Source organism: Telmatherina bonti, assembly GCF_933228915.1.
Source record: "Telmatherina bonti genome assembly, chromosome: 13".
NCBI lineage: Eukaryota > Metazoa > Chordata > Actinopteri > Atheriniformes > Telmatherinidae > Telmatherina > Telmatherina bonti.
The window spans coordinates 36,250,379-36,272,624 of NC_136611.1; the positions used below are offsets into that span (position 1 = coordinate 36,250,379).

The 22,246-nt window shown below is 49.2% G+C and overlaps 1 protein-coding gene across 3 annotated transcripts in view; it reads right to left on the minus strand.

The window, feature by feature from the left end:
- Positions 1–5,575: 5,575 nt before the first annotated feature.
- The window catches only part of ogdha (oxoglutarate dehydrogenase a), a 33,643-nt gene continuing 16,972 nt past the window's right edge, over positions 5,576–22,246 (minus strand). For 2 of the 3 annotated variants that reach the window (XM_079252109.1, XM_079252110.1), the window contains exons 5-23: positions 15,171–15,286; positions 13,465–13,619; positions 13,209–13,355; positions 12,507–12,597; positions 12,237–12,416; positions 12,021–12,149; positions 11,767–11,946; positions 10,140–10,292; positions 9,954–10,056; positions 9,755–9,883; positions 9,529–9,679; positions 8,625–8,752; positions 8,364–8,542; positions 8,199–8,270; positions 7,986–8,111; positions 7,387–7,459; positions 7,144–7,307; positions 6,895–7,049; positions 5,576–6,819 (exon numbers count right to left, since the gene is read on the minus strand). In XM_079252109.1, coding sequence (XP_079108235.1) covers positions 6,699–6,819; positions 6,895–7,049; positions 7,144–7,307; positions 7,387–7,459; positions 7,986–8,111; positions 8,199–8,270; positions 8,364–8,542; positions 8,625–8,752; positions 9,529–9,679; positions 9,755–9,883; positions 9,954–10,056; positions 10,140–10,292; positions 11,767–11,946; positions 12,021–12,149; positions 12,237–12,416; positions 12,507–12,597; positions 13,209–13,355; positions 13,465–13,619; positions 15,171–15,286 — 2,552 coding nt within the window. In that variant the 3' untranslated portion in view covers positions 5,576–6,698. Of the gene's footprint in view, positions 6,820–6,894; positions 7,050–7,143; positions 7,308–7,386; positions 7,460–7,985; positions 8,112–8,198; positions 8,271–8,363; positions 8,543–8,624; positions 8,753–9,528; positions 9,680–9,754; positions 9,884–9,953; positions 10,057–10,139; positions 10,293–11,766; positions 11,947–12,020; positions 12,150–12,236; positions 12,417–12,506; positions 12,598–13,208; positions 13,356–13,464; positions 13,620–15,170; positions 15,287–17,738; positions 17,784–19,420; positions 19,466–22,246 lie in introns of all 3 variants that reach the window. The other variant, XM_079252108.1, reaches the window with a different exon arrangement.

Genomic DNA, 22,246 nt, shown 5'->3' on the forward strand with positions numbered 1-22,246 from the left:
AAGACAGAACCTCAGCATCACAAAAAGACAGAACTTCAGCATCACATAAAGACAGAACCTCAGCATCACATGAAGACAGAACCTCAGCATCACACGAAGACAGAACCTCAGCATCACATAAAGACAGAACCTCAGCATCACACGAGGACAGAACCTCAGCATCACATAAAGACAGAACCTCAGCATCACACGAGGACAGAACCTCAGCATCACATAAAGACAGAACCTCAGCATCACACGAAGACAGAACCTCAGCATCACATAAAGAGAGAACCTCAGCATCACATAAAGACAGAACCTCAGCATCACACAAGGACAGAACCTCAGCATCACATAAAGACAGAACCTCAGCATCACACGAAGACAGAACCTCAGCATCACACGAAGACAGAACCTCAGCATCACACGAAGACAGAACCTCAGCATCACATAAAGACAGAACCTCAGCATCACATAAAGACAGAACCTCAGCATCACACGAAGACAGAACTTCAGCATCACATAAAGACAGAACCTCAGCATCACATAAAGACAGAACCTCAGCATCACATAAAGACAGAACCTCAGCATCACACGAGGACAGAACCTCAGCATCACATAAAGACAGAACCTCAGCATCACATAAAGACAGAACCTCAGCATCACACGAAGACAGAACCTCAGCATCACATAAAGACAGAACCTCAGCATCACATAAAGACAGAACTTCAGCATCACACGAAGACGGAACCTCAGCATCACACGAAGACAGAACCTCAGCATCACATAAAGACAGAACCTCAGCATCACACGAAGACAGAACCTCAGCATCACATAAAGACAGAACCTCAGCATCACACGAAGACAGAACCTCAGCATCACATAAAGACAGAACCTCAGCATCACACGAAGACAGAACCTCAGCATCACACGAAGACAGAACCTCAGCATCACATAAAGACAGAACCTCAGCATCACACGAAGACAGAACCTCAGCATCACATAAAGACAGAACCTCAGCATCACACGAGGACAGAACCTCAGCATCACATAAAGACAGAACCTCAGCATCACACGAAGACAGAACCTCAGCATCACATAAAGACAGAACCTCAGCATCACACGAAGACAGAACCTCAGCATCACATAAAGACAGAACCTCAGCATCACACGAAGACAGAACCTCAGCATCACATAAAGACAGAACCTCAGCATCACATAAAGACAGAACCTCAGCATCACACGAAGACAGAACCTCAGCATCACACAAAGACAGAACCTCAGCATCACACGAGGACAGAACCTCAGCATCACACGAAGACAGAACCTCAGCATCACATAAAGACAGAACCTCAGCATCACATAAAGACAGAACTTCAGCATCACACGAAGACGGAACCTCAGCATCACACGAAGACAGAACCTCAGCATCACATAAAGACAGAACCTCAGCATCACACGAAGACAGAACCTCAGCATCACATAAAGACAGAACCTCAGCATCACACGAAGACAGAACCTCAGCATCACATAAAGACAGAACCTCAGCATCACACGAAGACAGAACCTCAGCATCACACGAAGACAGAACCTCAGCATCACATAAAGACAGAACCTCAGCATCACACGAAGACAGAACCTCAGCATCACATAAAGACAGAACCTCAGCATCACACGAGGACAGAACCTCAGCATCACATAAAGACAGAACCTCAGCATCACACGAAGACAGAACCTCAGCATCACATAAAGACAGAACCTCAGCATCACACGAAGACAGAACCTCAGCATCACATAAAGACAGAACCTCAGCATCACACGAAGACAGAACCTCAGCATCACATAAAGACAGAACCTCAGCATCACATAAAGACAGAACCTCAGCATCACACGAAGACAGAACCTCAGCATCACACAAAGACAGAACCTCAGCATCACACGAGGACAGAACCTCAGCATCACACGAAGACAGAACCTCAGCATCACATAAAGACAGAACCTCAGCATCACACGAAGACAGAACCTCAGCATCACATAAAGACAGAACCTCAGCATCACACGAGGACAGAACCTCAGCATCACATAAAGACAGAACCTCAGCATCACACGAAGACAGAACCTCAGCATCACATAAAGACAGAACCTCAGCATCACACGAAGACAGAACCTCAGCATCACATAAAGACAGAACCTCAGCATCACACGAAGACAGAACCTCAGCATCACATAAAGACAGAACCTCAGCATCACATAAAGACAGAACCTCAGCATCACACGAAGACAGAACCTCAGCATCACACAAAGACAGAACCTCAGCATCACACGAGGACAGAACCTCAGCATCACATAAAGACAGAACCTCAGCATCACACGAGGACAGAACCTCAGCATCACATAAAGACAGAACCTCAGCATCACATAAAGACAGAACCTCAGCATCACATAAAGAGAGAACCTCAGCATCACACGAAGACAGAACCTCAGCATCACATAAAGACAGAACCTCAGCATCACATAAAGACAGAACCTCAGCATCACATAAAGACAGAACCTCAGCATCACACGAAGACAGAACCTCAGCATCACATAAAGACAGAACCTCAGCATATGGCCTTGTTACAGGCTGGGTATAAAATACTTTCAGCAAATCTTTCACCAAGAACTGAACCATTCTGGATTATGGACTAAATCAGATCAAAATTATCCCAAAAGGTAAAAATGTGACGATGCACGAGGTTCAGAGTTATATTAAGGCCCGTTTCCACAAGCAGAACACATTTCTTTATATTTGCACAGGCAAAAACTGGTAAGCATGCCAGAATACCTGATCCCAGCTGTCGCCTTTTCTGGGACCATCGGGGTCCCAAGCTGACCAATCTCACCCTAAAGGGAGGAGTTTAACACACCACATGTTCATCTCCTCCTCAGTGGAGTTCTGTCATCTGCAGGATGTTCCCTTCATCTGATGTAGAATGAAAGAAAAACCTTTTCTGATGAGTCTTAAACAACTAGACCTGATGTGTTTAATTTAAAATGGTTTAAGAGTCCATCTAAAACTCTTCCTTTAACAGAAAACCCTATAAATGGACTACCAGGACCCTATCAGACCTGCTTGGGTCTTCCTACACCCCACCATGGCGTTGATCTGCTGACCAGCAGCTCCTGGGGGGTCTGATCGTGTTTTTGCTGCAGAATCAGCTCTTTTTAGACAGAAAACAGCAGATTTGTCTTTTAACACCACGAAGGTGAAGTTTTATGGTGCAGTGCTGAATGTGTCCACCAAGGGGCGACATACAAGTGTCAGATCATGTCTCCAACATGGTTTTATGTAAAGTTTTTACCATAAAATGATGAAAACACGCCTTCAATATGAAAACAAACACACAGTTTATTTTTATTCCATTTTAATTTCATACAACGCATCATGATTCTGTTGTAGATCTGCTGTTTGGGATTGTCGTCCTGCTGCATGAGACCGTTTCAGACGAGCTTCGTTGGACAGATGGACTCACGTCTTCCTTCATGTCTGACTAGAAGACTCTGGTGTCCAGAGGAGTTCATGGTCCATGCAACTCATCCTCAGATCCCCATCGGTCCGTCTGGTGTCCGTCCATCATGTGGGGTACCACAGGGCTCCGGTTTTGGCCTCTTCTTTTACTCCGTATTTGCTTCTCATGTTTATCATCACTTCATTGTGTTTATTATTATGCAGAAGATGGTCAGATGTTTGCTCCTGTAGAAAGACGAAGGAGGATGTCCTGCTGGACATCCTCTGTCCGTTTGGGACAGAAAGGAGTCGCTGCACTCTGAGGTCATATTGTTGGAACTCAGTGGTCCCTGGATCGGTCTCCCTACACGATCTGGACTCTGAGCTGCAACTGGACAGATGAAAGACGTGGTTTAGTCCAGTTCCTGTCAGCTGAAGCAGCTCGCCAACAGTACAATGCTAAAGGAGTTTTAGGCACTGCTGGAGTCGAGGTATGTCGGGGTTAGGCAAGTTTCTCCATCTTACCTGCTGATTAAAACCAGCCTCTGCTTTCTGGACAGAGTCCATGTAAAACGCTTCCTCTAACATAAAACCATAGAAATGGACTACCAGGACCCTATCAGACCAGCTTGGGTCTTCCTACACCCCACCACGCCGTTGATCTGCTGACCAGCAGCTGGAGGGGGTTCCTCAGGGGGATCTGATGTGTTTTTGCTGTTTATTTCTAACACTGATGAAGGTGTTTTATGGGTTTTAATGGTTTAAACGTCTCAAACTGCTGCCGGGGACCTTCTACTCTTCCTGCTTCATGTTTACGGGATGTTTTGTGATCATCCATCTTCCTTCTGATGTCATTCCAGATGTTTCCAACAGGATTCAGATCTGGAGATGGAGGCTGGTCCTCCATCCAGACCCTGGTCCTGCTGGCTGTGGGCTGGTCCTCCATCTAGACCCTGGTCCTGCTGGCTGTGGGCTGGTCCTCCATCTAGACCCTGGTCCTGCTGGCTGTGGGCTGGTCCTCCATCTAGACCCTGGTCCTGCTGGAAGCCTCTGAGATGAGGACCAGGGTCTGAGAGTCCATCCAGGAACACCAGCAGCATCTCCTGGATCTGGTTAAAAGACAACTGGGGACTGGTCCTCTGGGAGGGACCGGGAACCAGAGAGAAGCTGACGTGACGTGATGATCACCTCCGCCTTCAGAAAACCCGTCTGACAAGATTCTGACCCGAATAAAAAAACACCTGATATGAAATAAACATGAAACATGAGAAGCTTTCATTCCTCAGTGTGAACATCTGAACTGAATTCACTTTTTACAGCAGAATTAGCAGCGACAGGTTTCTGATTTCATGCAGGAGCTTCAGGAGAACATCAGCATCATCTGCAAATCAAGTATATTTCATATATATATCACATATATTACATATTTAATTCTCGTTCATGTTAATTACCTGTTTTAATACTTTAGTTCTGACTCAATAAATTAATCCGAAATAAACTTATCAAATAAAATTTAATCCAACTTCATGAAAAGTCGACAGTTTCAACTTTTTTTTAGGTTAAAAATGATTTTTACTGAAGTTAATTTTTATTGATATTTTACAGGTTAACCTGCAAACGGGAAGTTTGGACAGAGTGATGAGAGCGTCTGGTGGGCTGGCCGTCTGCACTCCGACATCAGACAGACCATAATACTCCCAGGCCGTTGTCTACGGGCAGTAGGTCGGTCCTGCTGGAGGCGGGTTTCGCTCCTGGAGCTGAAGACCCGGCTGGGTCGGAAGGGATTAAGGATGAAGGGTTTGTGTTTTAGATCCTCCTTCCTTCAGATATCAGACTGAAACGCTTCTCTGCTGGGGGGGTAGAAAGCAGGCGGAGAGGGGGGGTCAAAAGGCAGACGGGGTCAGAAAGCAGGCGGGGGGGGGGGGGGGGGGGGGGTAGAAAGCAAGCGGGGGGGCAGAAAGCAGGTGGAGGGGGGGTCAAAAAGCAGGCGAGGTCAGAAAGCAGGCGGGGTCAGAAAGCAGGCGGAGGCGGGGTCAGAAAGCAGGCGGAGTCAGAAAGCAGGCGGGGTCAGAAAGCAGGCGGAGTCAGAAAGCAGGCAGAGGCGGGCTCTTTGGTACGTACACAATCTTTATTGAATGAAGCAAAAATAAGGAAGAAGACTTCAATCCCCTAATATGAAAATAAATAAGTGATTTTCTTTGAGCGAAGCTCAGAGCAGCAGCAGCCGCCGTTTCCTGTCCACAGTTCAGCCGCCACGCCAGAACCAACTGCAACACGAGACGCTGCGACGCTTTTTGGCACGACATGAACGCTTGCTGGAATGGGGAGGGGTTTAACGGGTCATCAGCAGCACGCGTGCTCCCACTTCGCTTCCCGCCAATCCTTCACATAAAAGCCTTTAAAACGTCCGACGTTGCCATGGCGACTAACTTTTGACTGTCCTCGATAAGAAAACGCGCCTGAAGGAGAGAAAAAACCCAAATGAAGAGGAAAAACCTCCACCTGCTGGCTGGAACTCCTCTTCATCAGCTCCACCATGCTAACCATGCTAACAAGCAGCTTTTTAAAACGCCAAATAAACCTTTTCCTGGCGGGGGGGGGGGGGGGGGGGGGGCGCGAAGAGGAAGAGAAGAAGAAAAAGATCCTAAGTCTGAGCGCTGCGGGGAGGTGATGATGATGACGACGACGATGAAGGCAAACTAAATAGTAAAGAAAACATGAGGCATCACTCTGATCTGAACCGTTGTTCTCTGGAGTGTCAGCTGGCGCGCGCGCGCGCGCGCGTGTGTGTGTGTGTGTGAGAGGGTGTGTGTGGACGGACAATTCTGCGTGCGTGTGTGAGAGCACAGATTAGCTTCAGGCTCGACTCCACCACCTGGATCACAGAAACCTCCCCCTGTGACGTCGCGCAGGTTTCCGTCGTTCTGCGGCGGAGCTGAACGTAGACCCGGCGCCGCGTGCAAAGGGGGCGGAGCCAGAGCAGCAAGGGGAGGAAACGAAGTGCGACGTTGAGCCTGGAGCCGCTGAACGTCTGATGGAAGCTTCCGCTCCGAACATTTCAGCTCTGATTTGATGGACGAGCCGTTTAGTGTCATCCGTAGTCCAGCTTGTCTTGTGTGTGTGTGTGTGTGTGTGTGTGTGTGTGTGTGTGTGTGTGTGTGTGTGTGTGTGTGTGTGTGTGTGTGTGTGTTTGTCCAGGTGAGGGTTGTTCCAGTTGCTGCAGGTTTCAGGGTTACTGCTGGTCTCTAAACGCCTCCAGGTCGAAGGCGGTGTCCAGGAAGCGGCGCAGCTCCATCAGGTGTGTGTTCTTGTTTCCGGTTGCAGGAGCTGCGGCGGGGTCTCTGCCGGCGTACCTGAGACACAGAGTGGAGGTCAGAGGTCGCCTGAGCTGCATCTGAGCCAGACCTGCCTACGGCGAGGACGGTTACCAGACAGGCTTGGCTCTGTTGGTGGTGGTCCTGATGCGAGGCTTCACGTAGTCATAGTAACCCTGGTTCTTGTGCTCCTCCTGACACCAGACCAGGTCGGCATTGCAGAAACGCTCAGACTCCGCCTTCACCTGGTCGAACGGGAACGGAGAGAGCTGCGAGGAGAGACGGGCGTTACCGTTGGTTACAGGCATGTTTAATGCTGCGACCTGTGGCCTGATTGGCTGCCGGCTGTCTCCATGAGCATACCTGCTCCATGCGACAGATGGCGACGGTTCCCTCCATGCCTCGGCTCTTCCTCTCTTTGGTCAGCTCGTAGTAAACCTTCCCAGTGCAGAAGATCAGGCGCTTCACCTCCTCTGGGCGCTCGGCAACCGGACCGTCGTCTGGGATCAGCCTCTGGAAGTGAGTTCCTGCAGGAAGAGATGAAGGTCAGGTGGAAATCTGCTCCTTTTCCTCTCTGTGAACACAAGATGGCGGCGGCGGCGTTACCGGGCAGCATCTCGTTGAAGCTGGACCGGGCCTCCGGGTGGCGAAGCAGAGACTTGGGAGTGAAGACGATCAGCTGCCGACACAGACAGGAAGTCATGAAACAGCGGCGCTGCACCGAGTCCTGGTTCCAGTTCAGTCAGGATCCCACGTGCACGTGGACACGGAGCCATATGTGCACGTGGACACGGAGCGTATGTGCACGTGGACACGGAGCGTATGTGCACGTGGACACGGAGCGTATGTGCACGTGGACACGGGAACGGAGCATTCCGGTTTTCTGGATCACATCAGGTCCTGTTTAGAAACGACCAGCCTTTCCAGACTGAACTGGTTTGGAGGCGATGCAGATTTATCCGCATGTGAAACACTGATTCTGGTTTGTCGCGATCAGAACGTCGTTATTAATTACTGACGCACGCGGTTCGTAACCCGACGCCAGAAACGAAGCTGATGATGAAGAAACGTGGAAACATGGAAGCTGCCGCTAAACGGATCAGGATCGCCGGAACCAGGTGGGTCAAAGTCCTGTCTGGTCTGATCAGCTGTCAACGTGTGTGTTGGTGTGTGTGTGTGTGTGTGTGTGTGTGTGTCTGTCTCACCGGCTTCCTGAACGGCAGCAGGATTTGTCTCCTCAGGACGTGGAAGTAGTTTCCAGGAGACGAACAGTTTACAACGATCCAGTTGCAGTCGTAGAGCTGCCGGGTCGCAAAGTCCTCCGTGATGTTCTGAGAGACACACATAGAGTTACAGCACACGCGCACACACACACACACACACACACGCCGATCTGCTGCGGGGCGCGTGCATCTTACAGGCATGACATCTGGGTCGTCATTGCACATCTGGAGGAACCTCTCTGGACGCGCTGAAGAATGTTCTGGACCCTGAACCGGGAAAACAAGCAGAACTCAGTTCACCTAGACAGATCTCTGTGTGTGTGTGTGTGTGTGCGTGAGTGTGTGAGTGAGAGCCCCCACCATGCCCTCCATGCCGTGCGGCAGCAGCAGCACGATGCCGTTCTGTCGGACCCACTTGGCCTGGCCGGGGCAGATGAACTGGTCGATGATGCACTGCGCCGTGTTGTGGAAGTCGCCGAACTGCGCCTCCCAGAGGATCAGAGCGTTGGGACTCGCCATGGCGAAGCCCAGCTCGAAGCCTGCAGAGCACAAGGAGAGGCCGGTGAGAGGGACGCTCCATCCGCAGACCAGCAGGACGTGGCGGCGAGGCAACGGACGGACCCAGGACGCCGTACTCGGACAGCGAGCTGTTGCAGACGGTGTACGGCGCCTGGTCGGGGGACATGTGGTTCATGGGGATGCAGATCCTCTTGTCCACGTTCTGGTCGTGCAGGACGTGGTGACGGTGGCTGAGAAGAGACAAACGCAAGGGTCAAACAAGAAGCACTGTAGATCATCATCCTCATCTTCATCCTCATAATCATTCTCATCTTCATCCTCATCATCTTCATCCTCATCTTCATCATTATCATCCTCATCATCTTCATCCTCATCATCATCTTCATAATCATCATCTTCATAATCATTCTCATCTTCATCCTCATCTTCATCATTATCATCCTCATCATCTTCATCCTCATCTTCATAATCATTCTCATCCTCATCATCTTCATCATCATTCTCATCTTCATCCTCATCATCCTCATTATCATCCTCATCATCTTCATCCTCATCATCCTCATCTTCATAATCATTCTCATCTTCATCCTCATCATCTTCATCCTCATCATCTTCATAATCATTCTCATCTTCATCATCTTCATAATCATCATCATCCTCATCTTCATAATCATTCTCATCTTCATCCTCATCTTCATCATTATCATCCTCATCATCTTCATCATCATCATCATCTTCATCCTCATCCTCATCATCCTCGTCAGGGGTTTGTTTGACCGGAACGGCTCGCAGGACGTAAACCTGGAAAACTCCGCTGGTGGAAAACTTTACAGACTGAAGGGATTTTTTTCATCATGTAAAACGTATAAACACACATTTACAGAAGAAGTAAAGTCCAGACCCAGTCTGGATCCTGGTAGCTCATACTGGGAGGTAAATGATGAAGACTGGGACCAACAACACTGAGGGAGAAGGAGCCTGTGTTCCTGGAAAGGCTGGCTGTTACCTGAACGTTCCTCTCTCCACGTCCTGTCCCGACAGCCGGACGTGGATCCCCTCTTTCAGCAGTGATCCGAAGGCCATGTACTCCCCCAGAGCCCAGTCCACCAGGCGGTTCTTCACCATCTCTGCTCGGCCCTTCAGGATGCGGCTCAGACCTGATCGAAAGAAAAATCACTTTGCTTCAGCGTCACAAATCCTCCCGGTAAGCCGCTGAACTTCTGGCTGCAGACCTCCATGGATGGTGAAGTCCTCCACGGGGACGGACGAGGCCACCTGTCCGATGTGGTTCAGGTTCTCCTCGGACAGGCCGGTGGAGGGGCAGCTCATCGACTTGGGCTGACCGTCCAGGGTGAAAAAGCCTGAAGGCCAGCAGAGTGGAGGCGATAAGAGGAGGCCTGCAGGAGCTCTGTCAACATGCGATGGACTCACCAGGCCATGGAGAGTCCAGCCAGTGCTTGATGTGGAGGATCTTCTCATCCTTGGAGCGAGCATGCGCCTCCTCACAGATCTTATCGTACTTTGCGATCTCCTCCTGCACACAGAAGCACAGACATGTTGTGATCTCCTGGTGACCGGTAAGCAGAATGGGAGCAGGACCGGCCGCCCCGGTCTCACCTCGTACTCCTGCCGGCTCACGGCTCCCTCTGCGATCAGCTTCTCCGCGTACTTCTGCAGAACCGGCTTCTGCTTCTTTATCTGTTTGTACATCAGAGGCTGCGTGAACATGGGCTCGTCCATCTCGTTGTGACCCATCCGCCGGTAGCACACCTGCACACAGGAACACGCAGGAGAACGCCGTCATACGCGGAGGAGAACCACCGACACATCGCAGAGCCGGTTTCCCAGCAGGAGGGGGGACTCCCGGCAGCCTCGCTGTGGGGAACCATCGACGAGCTGCGGCGAGCTTCTAACATGAACAGGAACCGGTTCTGGAAGATCCTCCAACCAGCAGCCGAGCTGTCCGGGTAACAGGACACTGTGAGGTGTCGGTTCTACGTTACGACCGGCGTCTGATTGGTTCTGATCCACAGCTGGACACTGTGAGGTGTCGGTTCTACGTTACGACCGGCGTCTGATTGGTTCTGATCCACAGCTGGACACTGTGAGGTGTCGGTTCTACGTTACGACCGGCGTCTGATTGGTTCTGATCCACAGCTGGACACTGTGAGGTGTCGGTTCTACGTTACGACCGGCGTCTGATTGGTTCTGATCCACAGCTGGACACTGTGAGGTGTCGGTTCTACGTTACGACCGGCGTCTGATTGGTTCTGATCCACAGCTGGACACTGTGAGGTGTCGGTTCTACGTTACGACCGGCGTCTGATTGGTTCTGATCCACAGCTGGACACTGTGAGGTGTCGGTTCTACGTTACGACCGGCGTCTGATTGGTTCTGATCCACAGCTGGACACTGTGAGGTGTCGGTTCTACGTTACGACCGGCGTCTGATTGGTTCTGATCCACAGCTGGACACTGTGAGGTGTCGGTTCTACGTTACGACCGGCGTCTGATTGGTTCTGATCCACAGCTGGACACTGTGAGGTGTCGGTTCTACGTTACGACCGGCGTCTGATTGGTTCTGATCCACAGCTGGACACTGTGAGGTGTCGGTTCTACGTTACGACCGGCGTCTGATTGGTTCTGATCCACAGCTGGACACTGTGAGGTGTCGGTTCTACGTTACGACCGGCGTCTGATTGGTTCTGATCCACAGCTGGACACTGTGAGGTGTCGGTTCTACGTTACGACCGGCGTCTGATTGGTTCTGATCCACAGCTGGACACTGTGAGGTGTCGGTTCTACGTTACGACCGGCGTCTGATTGGTTCTGATCCACAGCTGGACACTGTGAGGTGTCGGTTCTACGTTACGACCGGCATCTGATTGGTTCTGATCCACAGCTGGACACTGTGAGGTGTCGGTTCTACGTTACGACTGGCGTCTGATTGGTTCTGATCCACAGCTGGACACTGTGAGGTGTCGGTTCTACGTTACGACCGGCGTCTGATTGGTTCTGATCCACAGCTGGACACTGTGAGGTGTCGGTTCTACGTTACGACCGGCGTCTGATTGGTTCTGATCCACAGCTGGACACTGTGAGGTGTCGGTTCTACGTTACGACCGGCGTCTGATTGGTTCTGATCCACAGCTGGACACTGTGAGGTGTCGGTTCTACGTTACGACCGGCGTCTGATTGGTTCTGATCCACAGCTGGACACTGTGAGGTGTCGGTTCTACGCTCACCAGGTCCACCACCACGTCCTTGTGGAACGTGGCCCTCCACTCTGCCGCCACCTTGCACACGTAGATGACGGCTTCGGGGTCGTCGGCGTTGACGTGGAAGATGGGCGCGTTGACGACGCGAGCCACGTCGGTCGGGTACGGAGACGAGCGCGCCATGCGGGGGTCTGTGGTGAAGCCGATCTGTGGACACAAACAGGAAGTTTAACTCTGACGCCATCGGGATACGAGCGCGCTCTCTGGTTGGCTGTCGTTACCTGGTTGTTGACGACCACGTGCACGGTACCGTGCGTGGTGTAGGACGGCAGGTCGGACAGGTGAAAGGTCTCGTATACGATGCCCTGCCCTGCGAACGCTGCGTCTCCGTGCAGCAGGATGGACATCACCTGAACACAGAACACAGGGGGGGGGTCAGGTCACCGCCTGAGCGCTTTTAGCTCCGCCCCCCGTGGGCTGCGTCCCTACGGACCCACCCTGTTCCCGTCGTTGTCGCCGCAGTAGAACTGCTCAGCTTTGGTTTTGCCCTGAACCACGGGGTCCACGGCCTCCAGGTGGGACGGGTTGGCCACCAGAGACAGCGTGATGTTCCGGTCCGTCACGCGGTTGATGCGCCGATGGTACATTCCCAGGTGGTACTTCACGTCTCCAGAACCCTGAAGGACGAGAACAGCTCTGAGCTTTTCTGATCAACCTGTCCCAGACGAACCATCCAGGTAATCTGATTACGGGATCCAGACCGGTACCTCGTCAGCAGATTCCAGCTTGGAGTCGAACTGGCAGAAAATCTGTTCCAGTTCTTTCCGGATCACGTTGGCGAGAACGTTGAGTCGACCTCTGAAAGACACAACCGCTCCAGTTTCACATGAGAGTAAAGCAGCTGGACGGACGGGGAAAAGTACGGATATATTACAGAAACATCACTTTTATTTTAAATTAATACAAAAATCTGTTTTTACAAAACAGCAGTAATTTTTTATTTCTTAATGAATCATAACATGTATTTATACTGTTTTCATGGTTTATATAAAATAGACTGAAATACGTTGATTATTTTGTAAACAATTTTTATTTAAAAATATCTTTCACTGTTTATTTGTAATTTTGTTTCATTTATAAGTTTGTTCTTCAAAAAACAACTTAAATAAAAGAAAGATAAAAGAGAAATAAGAAAATACTGGCTAAAAATAGTAAAATTTTCTTTATGAATACGTTTTAAATCAGTCGAGAAAATAAAAACTAAATTCTTGATGCTGCAAAATAAATATTTGTTGTCTTTTTATTTCAATCTGTTCCTTTGTTATTAATAAACTTTTATCTGATTCAATAAGAAGCAAAAGAAAATAACGACCATGTGAATAAAAATATTCTGAATAAATGATCAGTTTTATTGTAAGCAAAGGGCAGACAGCTGTGTGTGTGTGTGTGTGTGTGTGTGTGTGTGTTACCTGTGAGGCATGCCCATGATGACGTTCTCCACGCCGTTCTCTGAGGATTTATCGATGATGGTCTTCAGAGCCGGGATCAGGGACTCGCATCCCTCCAGGCCGAAGCGTTTCTCTGCAGACCACTTCTTCTGCAGGAACTCCTCAAACCTGCACGCACACACACACACACACACACGCACACACACACACACACGCTCAGGTTAACTCTGACGGTAAGCCCACGCTGGTCTGCGGGCGGCCGGCAGGTGGAACGTACCTGGTGGAGCGGACCATGCGCGCCAGCAGCGTCCTCTTCTCCTCCAGAGTGAACTGCATCACGCCGGGGGTCTCAAACTTCTGCCGGATCCACTGACACTGCTCCAGGTCATTGATGAACATGAACTCCACGCCAATGTGCTGGCAGTACGCCATCTGCGCACGCACAAGCACACACACACACACGCACACACGCACACACACACACACAGACAGGTGGTCCGTGAACTGGTCTGATGGACAGTCGGGGTTCATTCAGTCAGATCTGGGTTAGCGATTCTACAAAGCCGGGTATCAACTCCGTAATCCCACCCGGGTTTTCCATCCAGATCAGAGCGCGTTCACATAAAAGGGGCGGGGTTTGCGGCCCCTGATCAGTGGCGAACATGGAGAAACCCTGCAGCGTGTCCTACCTCCCCATGGAGGAGCAGACGTTCAGAAACATGAAGAATTTAAACATCATCCAGGGCAAAAGCAGCACTGTTACCGTAGCAACAGCCAGGAAGGATTGCCAAAGAACATGGCCGACTCTGTTGATGCCTTAATTCAACATATTAATTTATTGGACAACACAGATGGACAGTACTCTGATTACTTTGTTACAGCCCAGACGTTTCATCAGAACGTCCTCAGTTTCTTCTTCAGATATCAGGCTCAGTCCCCCGATCCCTCACGCTTCCACATGCGGACACAGTCTGCCCTCTCCCGGCTCAGCATCGTTGGCTTGGCGGCAGTGGTGGCTTTGGGATGCGGAGCTGAATAACGATCGGACACCAGGTCTTGTCATCGATGCAGCTCCGGTAGATGACCCGAACGTTCAGCGCAGCGAAGTCCAAAACGTATAAAAACGGCATCAGACATCTTTAAACCCGCCTCGGCTTCCCGTCAACGACTTTTACGCCTGTTCCTGGTGCAGCATGAGGAGCAGATCATTTCTCCTCCCTGAGTCTTCCTCATTCATCTGTTGGAGCCTAGAAAAGTTTCTTCTGCCTTCCTACTTATGTATACGTTCGGCTTTCATTGTTGGCCTGTAAATAAACACAATTGATCCGCGGCCAAACTGCAACGTATGTTCTGATAGTTTTAACAAAACGCTGTTTAAAGTTTATTTTGATTCACTGAAATCATTTCATCTATCTGGATTTACAAGTCACAACTAAAGGCAGAATCTAATGAATTATATTCTATCGTGTTTTGGTGCCAGAGCGCGGTCGCCTAGCAACAGTGACGCTGCGACGGTGCAGCGTTTTCTACGAGGTAAAAATGATCGCCTCGGCGCTTCTACGTCCAAACTCACAATCCACAAGAGGACAAAAATGTTCATTTTAGGAAAAGTCATGAAGTTTAAGATGGAAAAGGTTCAGTTTCAGAGGGTGGAAATTCAAAGCGGTAAAAATGACCTCCTGGGCGGTTCCAGTATTAAGACGCCGCGTCTTTCCCTGAAAACTTTCTCTCCTGAACGTCCCTCTTACGATCTGCACACCGATGTCGTAAGAGCCGGGCAGTTTGTAGGAGAGCTAATTGGTCAGGATGTCTTGGCTGATGTCTTATCCAGAACATAACCTGCTCCGGAGCAGGTCAGCGTACGTTACCATGGTGATCTACTCCTGTGAGAGGTGAAGCAGCGTCGTACAGAAAACCATGAAGTTACCTCCATAAGAGGAAACCCAGCTTTGTAGTGCCGGCCTCTGCTGGATGTGTGTTTACCTCCAGGCGGCGGATGATCTCTTTCAGCGGCAGAGCGGACTCTGAGCCCCCGATGAAGGTGGTGGTGGGCAGACGGAAGACCTTGTCCAGGTCCGACTCGTCCAGACCGTAGAAACCTACAATCCCATGATGCACCGCAAGACAGGAGGAGGTGAGAAAACCAGTGGTGAGAAAGAGTTGCAGGAGACGAATGAATGAAAACATGCATCAGGTGTTAGTGATGAACGTGCAGGAGGAGGAAGAGGAGGAGGAAGGGGAGGACAGAATAAACAAACGGCAGTAAACACAGAAACAGATCATTAACATGGACGATTCCTGAATCAGATCGAGCAGAGAAAAACCTGGTTCTGGTTCTGATCAGATAACGGTTAATAACGTCATAATTCTGGACATTTAAATGTATTTTCTGATTGTTTTTAATAAAGTTAACTGTCATGGTTTTATTTAAAAGGGTTATCATGGCAACAGCTCAGTCAGAAACTGGAAACTGTGTTCATGTAGACGAGCACACCAGGATAGTCGGAGCCAGTCTGGGATCCTGGAAAATGTTCCGGTTTCAAAGTGAGCCCTCTGGACCATCCTGGCGAAACTAAAACCAGACCATAAGCCTGCACCCATCACTCCCGGCGGGTTTCTACTGCATGGTTCTGAACTCACTTTGACTAGTTTCCACTCAGTTCTGATGTCAGGTTTCTGTCTGCTCCACATTTACCAGGTTGGGTTATAAAAACATGGTTAGTGTTTACACCTCATTTCAGCTCTAAACTATGAAACCTGAAGTTGAATGATAGCAGCAGCAAAGAAGATGGAGGCCAGAGCTGAGAAACACCAGGGACCGGGTCTGAAACGGGTTCAGTCTGGTCTGACCATGGTTTCATGTTTCACTCTGCCGGTAAATCAGATTTGCTGACATGATGATGGAGGGAACAAACAGATGACATCAGGAAGCTTTCTTCTTCTTGGGGTGTTTGTCAGCGCTGGACGGATTCAGATCCAAACCTGACAAACATTAAAGAGTCACTTCCTCACAGAGTGAGCAGCGATGAGTTAATGAGCTGAAGCGTTATGGAGGAGGGAGGAGATGGAGGGGACGGGATCCCGTTAGGACCAAAAGCTACCAGTGTCTATGTTTCCTGGAAGCACATGAACCAGCCAAACAGGCTGATAGAAAGCCAACAAACTTGAACCCGCCTGAAGAAAAACAGGACCACACAGGGTCAATTAGGAAGCAGAGCCACACACTGACCACGGCCAATAAGACAGCAGGACCAGGCACTGACCACGACCAGGACCAGGCACTGACCACGGCCAATAGGACAGCAGGACCAGGCACTGACCACGACCAGGACCAGGCACTGACCACAGCCAATAGGACAGCAGGACCAGGCACTGACCACGGCCAGGACCAGGCACTGACCACAGCCAATAGGACAGCAGGACCAGGCACTGACCACGGCCAGGACCAGGCACTGACCACAGCCAATAGGACAGCAGGACCAGGCACTGACCACGGCCAATAAGACAGCAGGACCAGGCACTGACCACGACCAGGACCAGGCACTGACCACGGCCAATAAGACAGCAGGACCAGGCACTGACCACGGCCAATAAGACAGCAGGACCAGGCACTGACCACGGCCAATAAGACAGCAGGACCAGGCACTGACCACGGCCAATAAGACAGCAGGACCAGGCGGTAACCACAGCCAATAAGAAAGCAGGACCAGGCGGTAACCACAGCCAATAAGAAAGCAGGACCAGGCGGTAACCACAGCCAATAAGAAAGCAGGACCAGGCGGTAACCACAGCCAATAAGAAAGCAGGACCAGGCGGTAACCACAGCCAATAAGAAAGCAGGACCAGGCGGTAACCACAGCCAATAAGAAAGCAGGACCAGGCACTGACCACAACCAGGACCAGGCACTGACCACAACTAATAAGACAGCAGGACCAGGCACTGACCACGGCCAATAAGACAGCAGGACCAGGCACTGACCACGGCCAATAAGACAGCAGGACCAGGCACTGACCACGGCCAATAAGACAGCAGGACCAGGCGGTAACCACAGCCAATAAGAAAGCAGGACCAGGCGGTAACCACAGCCAATAAGAAAGCAGGACCAGGCGGTAACCACAGCCAATAAGAAAGCAGGACCAGGCGGTAACCACAGCCAATAAGAAAGCAGGACCAGGCGGTAACCACAGCCAATAAGAAAGCAGGACCAGGCACTGACCACAACCAGGACCAGGCACTGACCACAACTAATAAGACAGCAGGACCAGGCACTGACCACAGCCAATAAGAAAAAAAGCAGGACCAGGCACTGACCACAGCCAATAAGAAAAAAAGCAGGACCAGGCACTGACCACAGCCAATGAGAAAGCAGAGCCAAGTGCTGACCATGACATTGTACACAGCCAATTAAAAACCAAAAACAGAAGGTGACCATGGCTAATGAGGAAGCAGGGCTGACATTGACCGCAACTCAGACTTTGGATTGCTTCCCTCCCTCTGAGAGGTGAGGGAAGCGAGGACAGAGGAAGCAGGGGGACACAAATAGACGTTACCCCTTGTAGAGCAGCCGAGCCCAAACTGAGACTGGCAGTCAGACTCTGAAACACACAAACACTTCGCTTACAGCAAATCCGCCCGCATCCTCACAAATCTGCTGGAGCCGACTCCCAAACCACCCAAACCTGGCTCAGACTGGAGCCCACATGTAATAACAGCATAGGAACATTTCCCCTAAGACATAGACGATGGACCTCCTGGTCCTTAACCACTGGAATGAAAGGTTTAACTAAGGACTTCTTGATCTTCTGATGGAGGGAATCAATGATTCCAGATTAAACTGAGAGGCTGACGTGACAAGCTGATGTTTTACCCGCAGGAGGCGGTTTTTACTCAATCCTGTGATCACAGCTGAAAACAGACTCAGTGGGGGGTGCGACCAGTTTTCTGTAAAGGATGTCTAAACTCTGCAGGATGCTACAAGCAGCAGCTTAGGACTCTGAAGAGAACAGTTGTCATGTCTCACCATGGCTCAGTGATTCTCCCAGTTTCCAACTGATCAACTGGTTTCAAGGTCTACATTCTGGCTCTGCATCATGTCTCCGTTCCTACCAACTCCAGTCTAAATATCATCTCGCTTTTCCTCCCACCTCGTGCCAACGTTGTTGGTGAAATTAACCACCTTTCTGACGTTGGATGCAGTTACCGGAGGATTCCAGCAGGAGGTGCTGCAGTGGTGTCAGAACATTAAACTGAGCTGCAGAACCCTTCATGCTGGATTTTACTGGACATCATGTTCAGTTAAAGGTTCCACATTTTACAATTTTCAACAATTTCATAGGGGTGTCAGAGGTCCAACAACACTGTGCTCCAACTATATGACCCCAATTTCAGTCTTGGTCCTTCACTTCAGCCATTCAAAAGACACTATTGAGCTCTACTGAGAGCCTTTGATGTCTGAACCTTTTAAACATTCATGAGCAGCGCTTTTTCACGCCCACTCCTCACCCCTCTTGGGGAAAGGGTGACTCTGGTTCTGTGACTTCAGAGGGCTCAGCTAGACCTCTACAGTCAGCCTAGATCAGGAATCTGGGCCCCTACAGGTGGTCTGGAAAAAAAAACTGGGCCTCTACAGGGGGGTCTGGATCAAGGTTCTGTGACTTCAGAGGGCTCAGCTAGCCTAGGGTCACAACCACAGCAGTATCCACTATTAGGATAAAAAAAAACATTTCCTTAAAAAAGTGGAGCAAGTGAGAGTAGAGTATTCAGGGTTCATGATCCCTTGTAGAGGGGGTCTCTACAAGGGATCAAGAAACTGGGCCTTTACAGGGGGTCTGGATCAAGAACCTGGGCCTCTACAGGGGAGTCTGGATCAAGAACCTGGGCCTCTACAGGGGGTCTGGATCAAAAACCTGGGCCTCTACAGGGGAGTCTGGATCAAGAACCTGGGCCTTTACAGGGGGATCTGGATCAAGAACCTGGGCCTTTACAGGGGGATCTGGATCAAAAACCTGGGCCTCTACAGGGGAGTCTGGATCAAGAACCTGGGCCTCTACAGGGGAGTCTGGATCAAGAACCTGGGCCTCTACAGGGGGTCTGGATCAAGAACTTGAGCATCTACAGCGTGCCTGAACCAGGAACTTGGTTGTGATGGTACCTTCCAGAACCCCTGCAGAGTTACCTGTAAACTACAAACAAACAGAAGCTACAGGCTTAACAGCAGTGGTGCTTCTCGTACCTCCTACCGTTAGGATTCTCAGCCTCTCCTTGAACACAGCCACGTCTGGACGGGTCACCAGCAGGGGGCAGCAAAAGGAAGAGACACCATTAGAGACCTCCACCCTGTTTAACCCATCTTATACCACCACAAGACTCTACAGCTACAATAGAGCACGCTGGCATGTCACCATCTCCACCACCGCCTCGCTGGTTCTCCATAGTTTGGTTCAGAAAGATCTGGTTTTGGATGGAGATGGTGGAGAGAGGATGCAGACAACACCATGCATAAGTTAAAAAGTCCACTACAGACAGGAAGCACCTTCTCTACAGCAGAGGCGAGACTAATTCCTGAGAACGCTGTTCCTACTTCAGACTCCACGCGTGCACACTAGAGACTATCTTCAATCTTCCCGAGATACTACAAATCTGAGACTCCACAGCTCCATAGTTCTGATGGTTCCCCTGCCTTTCTAGTGTAAGCACTGGTCAGCCTTTACCTAACACATGCTGCTGTTTTACCACAACAAGAAAACACAACAGCCGGGCAAAATGTGCATAGCGATCTGCCAACAAGAAGAGCCACTTGACCCAGCAGGACGGAGGCCTCAAGGGGTCAAGGCAGAAGCCAAACAACCCTAGCAAAAAGTCAAACACCTGACCACAGCAGCGGGAACAGAGCTGGACTCCTCTGGTTAGTCATGATGGACAGAAGAGTTAAAGCTCAGACATCCGGAGAAACTTCCAGAAAAAAACTCAGATCTCATACATGTAACTTGACAGAGGTTTGTCATGTTCAAACTAAAACCAACGCCGGGGAACATCATTACTGCCAAAAAAGGCAGGCAGAAGAAGAATATGGGGGAACTTCTGGTAGTTGATGCTGATTTGTGAGAAGTTTGACAGAAACATCTGAGAAACCAAAGCTTAACTTGAAACAATGGGACAAAGAACAGAGAATTGAAGCTCTTCAAAGATAAAACATTAAGGATTGAGGAGAGGTCCATGCTGTAAATAAGATTTTCTATGATGGAACATAACCAGAGGACTGTATTCTCAGACTTGACCAGTAGGGGCAGCTGTCACCTCTTTTTTTTCTTAAAACATTTTAAGAAAACATTTGAAGAAACATTCCCATCTGAAATGGTTCTACTTAGACATACCCCCTTGGGTTTAATTAAAAACTAAGCTGCTTTAAAAGGTCAAATTAGATTGTTAGACCACTTTTAACCGATGTAGTGGCTCTGTTTGGGACGCCACCTGCACAAGTAATGAATGGACTTATTACATAAAGTAGCTATATGCCTGCATGAACGGAAATAATGTGGTTTAAATTCATTAAAAATGAAGCACCAACACCTCAGCAGTCCAGGCTGGGCTGAAGCCAGGGATCCAACATGTCCCAGTTTGTTTCTCTAGATGGAGATCTGAACTAGTAGTTTATGTGTTTTAACTTTTATAACCTAGTTGCAGCGCAGCATATATAACTTGATTCCATGTTAATCAGGAAACATGGAGCTGTCTGGAGTTAGAAGATGGAGAGCATATAGACCATTTGAGTAATTGTGTATGGAACAAATGAAGCAGCGTATATGGAGCATATGAAGCAGTGTGTCTGGAGCATTTGAAGCAGCATATGTGGAGCATATTAAGCAGTTTGTATGGAGCATATGAAGCAGCGAGTATGGAGCATATGAAGCAGCGAGTATGGAGCATATGAAGTAGCGAGTATGGAGCATTTGAGTCAGCGTATATGGAGCATGACTCAGCGTATATGGAGCATTTGAAGCAGCGTATATGGAGCATTTGAAGCAGCTTGTATGGAGCATTAAAAGCAGGGTATATGGAGCTTTTGAAGCAGCGTGTGTGAAGAATTAGAATCTGAATATGGAGCATTTGAATCAGTGTATATGGAGCATTTGAATCAGCGTGTCTTGAGCATTTGAAGCAGTGTGTCTGGAGCATTTGAAGCAGTATGTCTGGAGCATTTGAAGCAGTGTGTCTGGAGCATTTGCAGCAGTATGAAGCATTTGAAGCCGTGTGTCTGGAGCATTTGAAGCAGCGCATATGGAACATTTTAAGCAGCGTTTATGGAGAATTTGAAGTAGCGTATATGGAGCATTTGAAGTAGCATGTATGAAGCATTTGAATTAGCGTGTATGGAGCATTTGAATTAGCGTGTATGGAGCATTTGAAGTAGCGTATATGGAGCATTTGAAGTAGCATGTATGGAGCATTTGAATTAGCGTGTATGGAGCATTTGAATTAGCGTGTATGGAGCATTTGAAGTAGCGTATATGGAGGACTAGAATCATCGTATTTGGAGCATTGGAATAAGTGAATATGGAGCATTTAAAGCAGCATGTAGGAATCATTTGAAGTAGCATATGTGGAGCATTAGATTAAGTGTATATGAAGCATTTGAAGTAGCATGTATCGAGCATTTGAAGTAGCGTGTATGAAGGATTAGAATCAGAATATGGAGCATTTGAAGCAGTGTATATGGATGTTTTGAAGTAGTGTATATGGAGCATTTGAAGTAGCGTGTATGAAGGATTAGAATCAGAATATGGAGCATTTGAAGCAGTTTGTATGGAGCATTTGAAGTAGCGTATATGGAGCATTTGAAGTAGCACATACGGAGCTTTTGAAGTAGCGTGTAAGGAGCTTTTGAAGTAGCGTATATGGAGCATTTGAAGTAGCATATATGGAGCATTTGAAGCAGCGTGTAGGGATCATTTGAAGTAGCATATAAGGGGCATTAGAATCAGCGTATATGTAGCATTTAAAGCAGCGTATACGGAATATTTGAAGCAGTGTGTATCAAGCATTTGAAGCAGTGCGTATC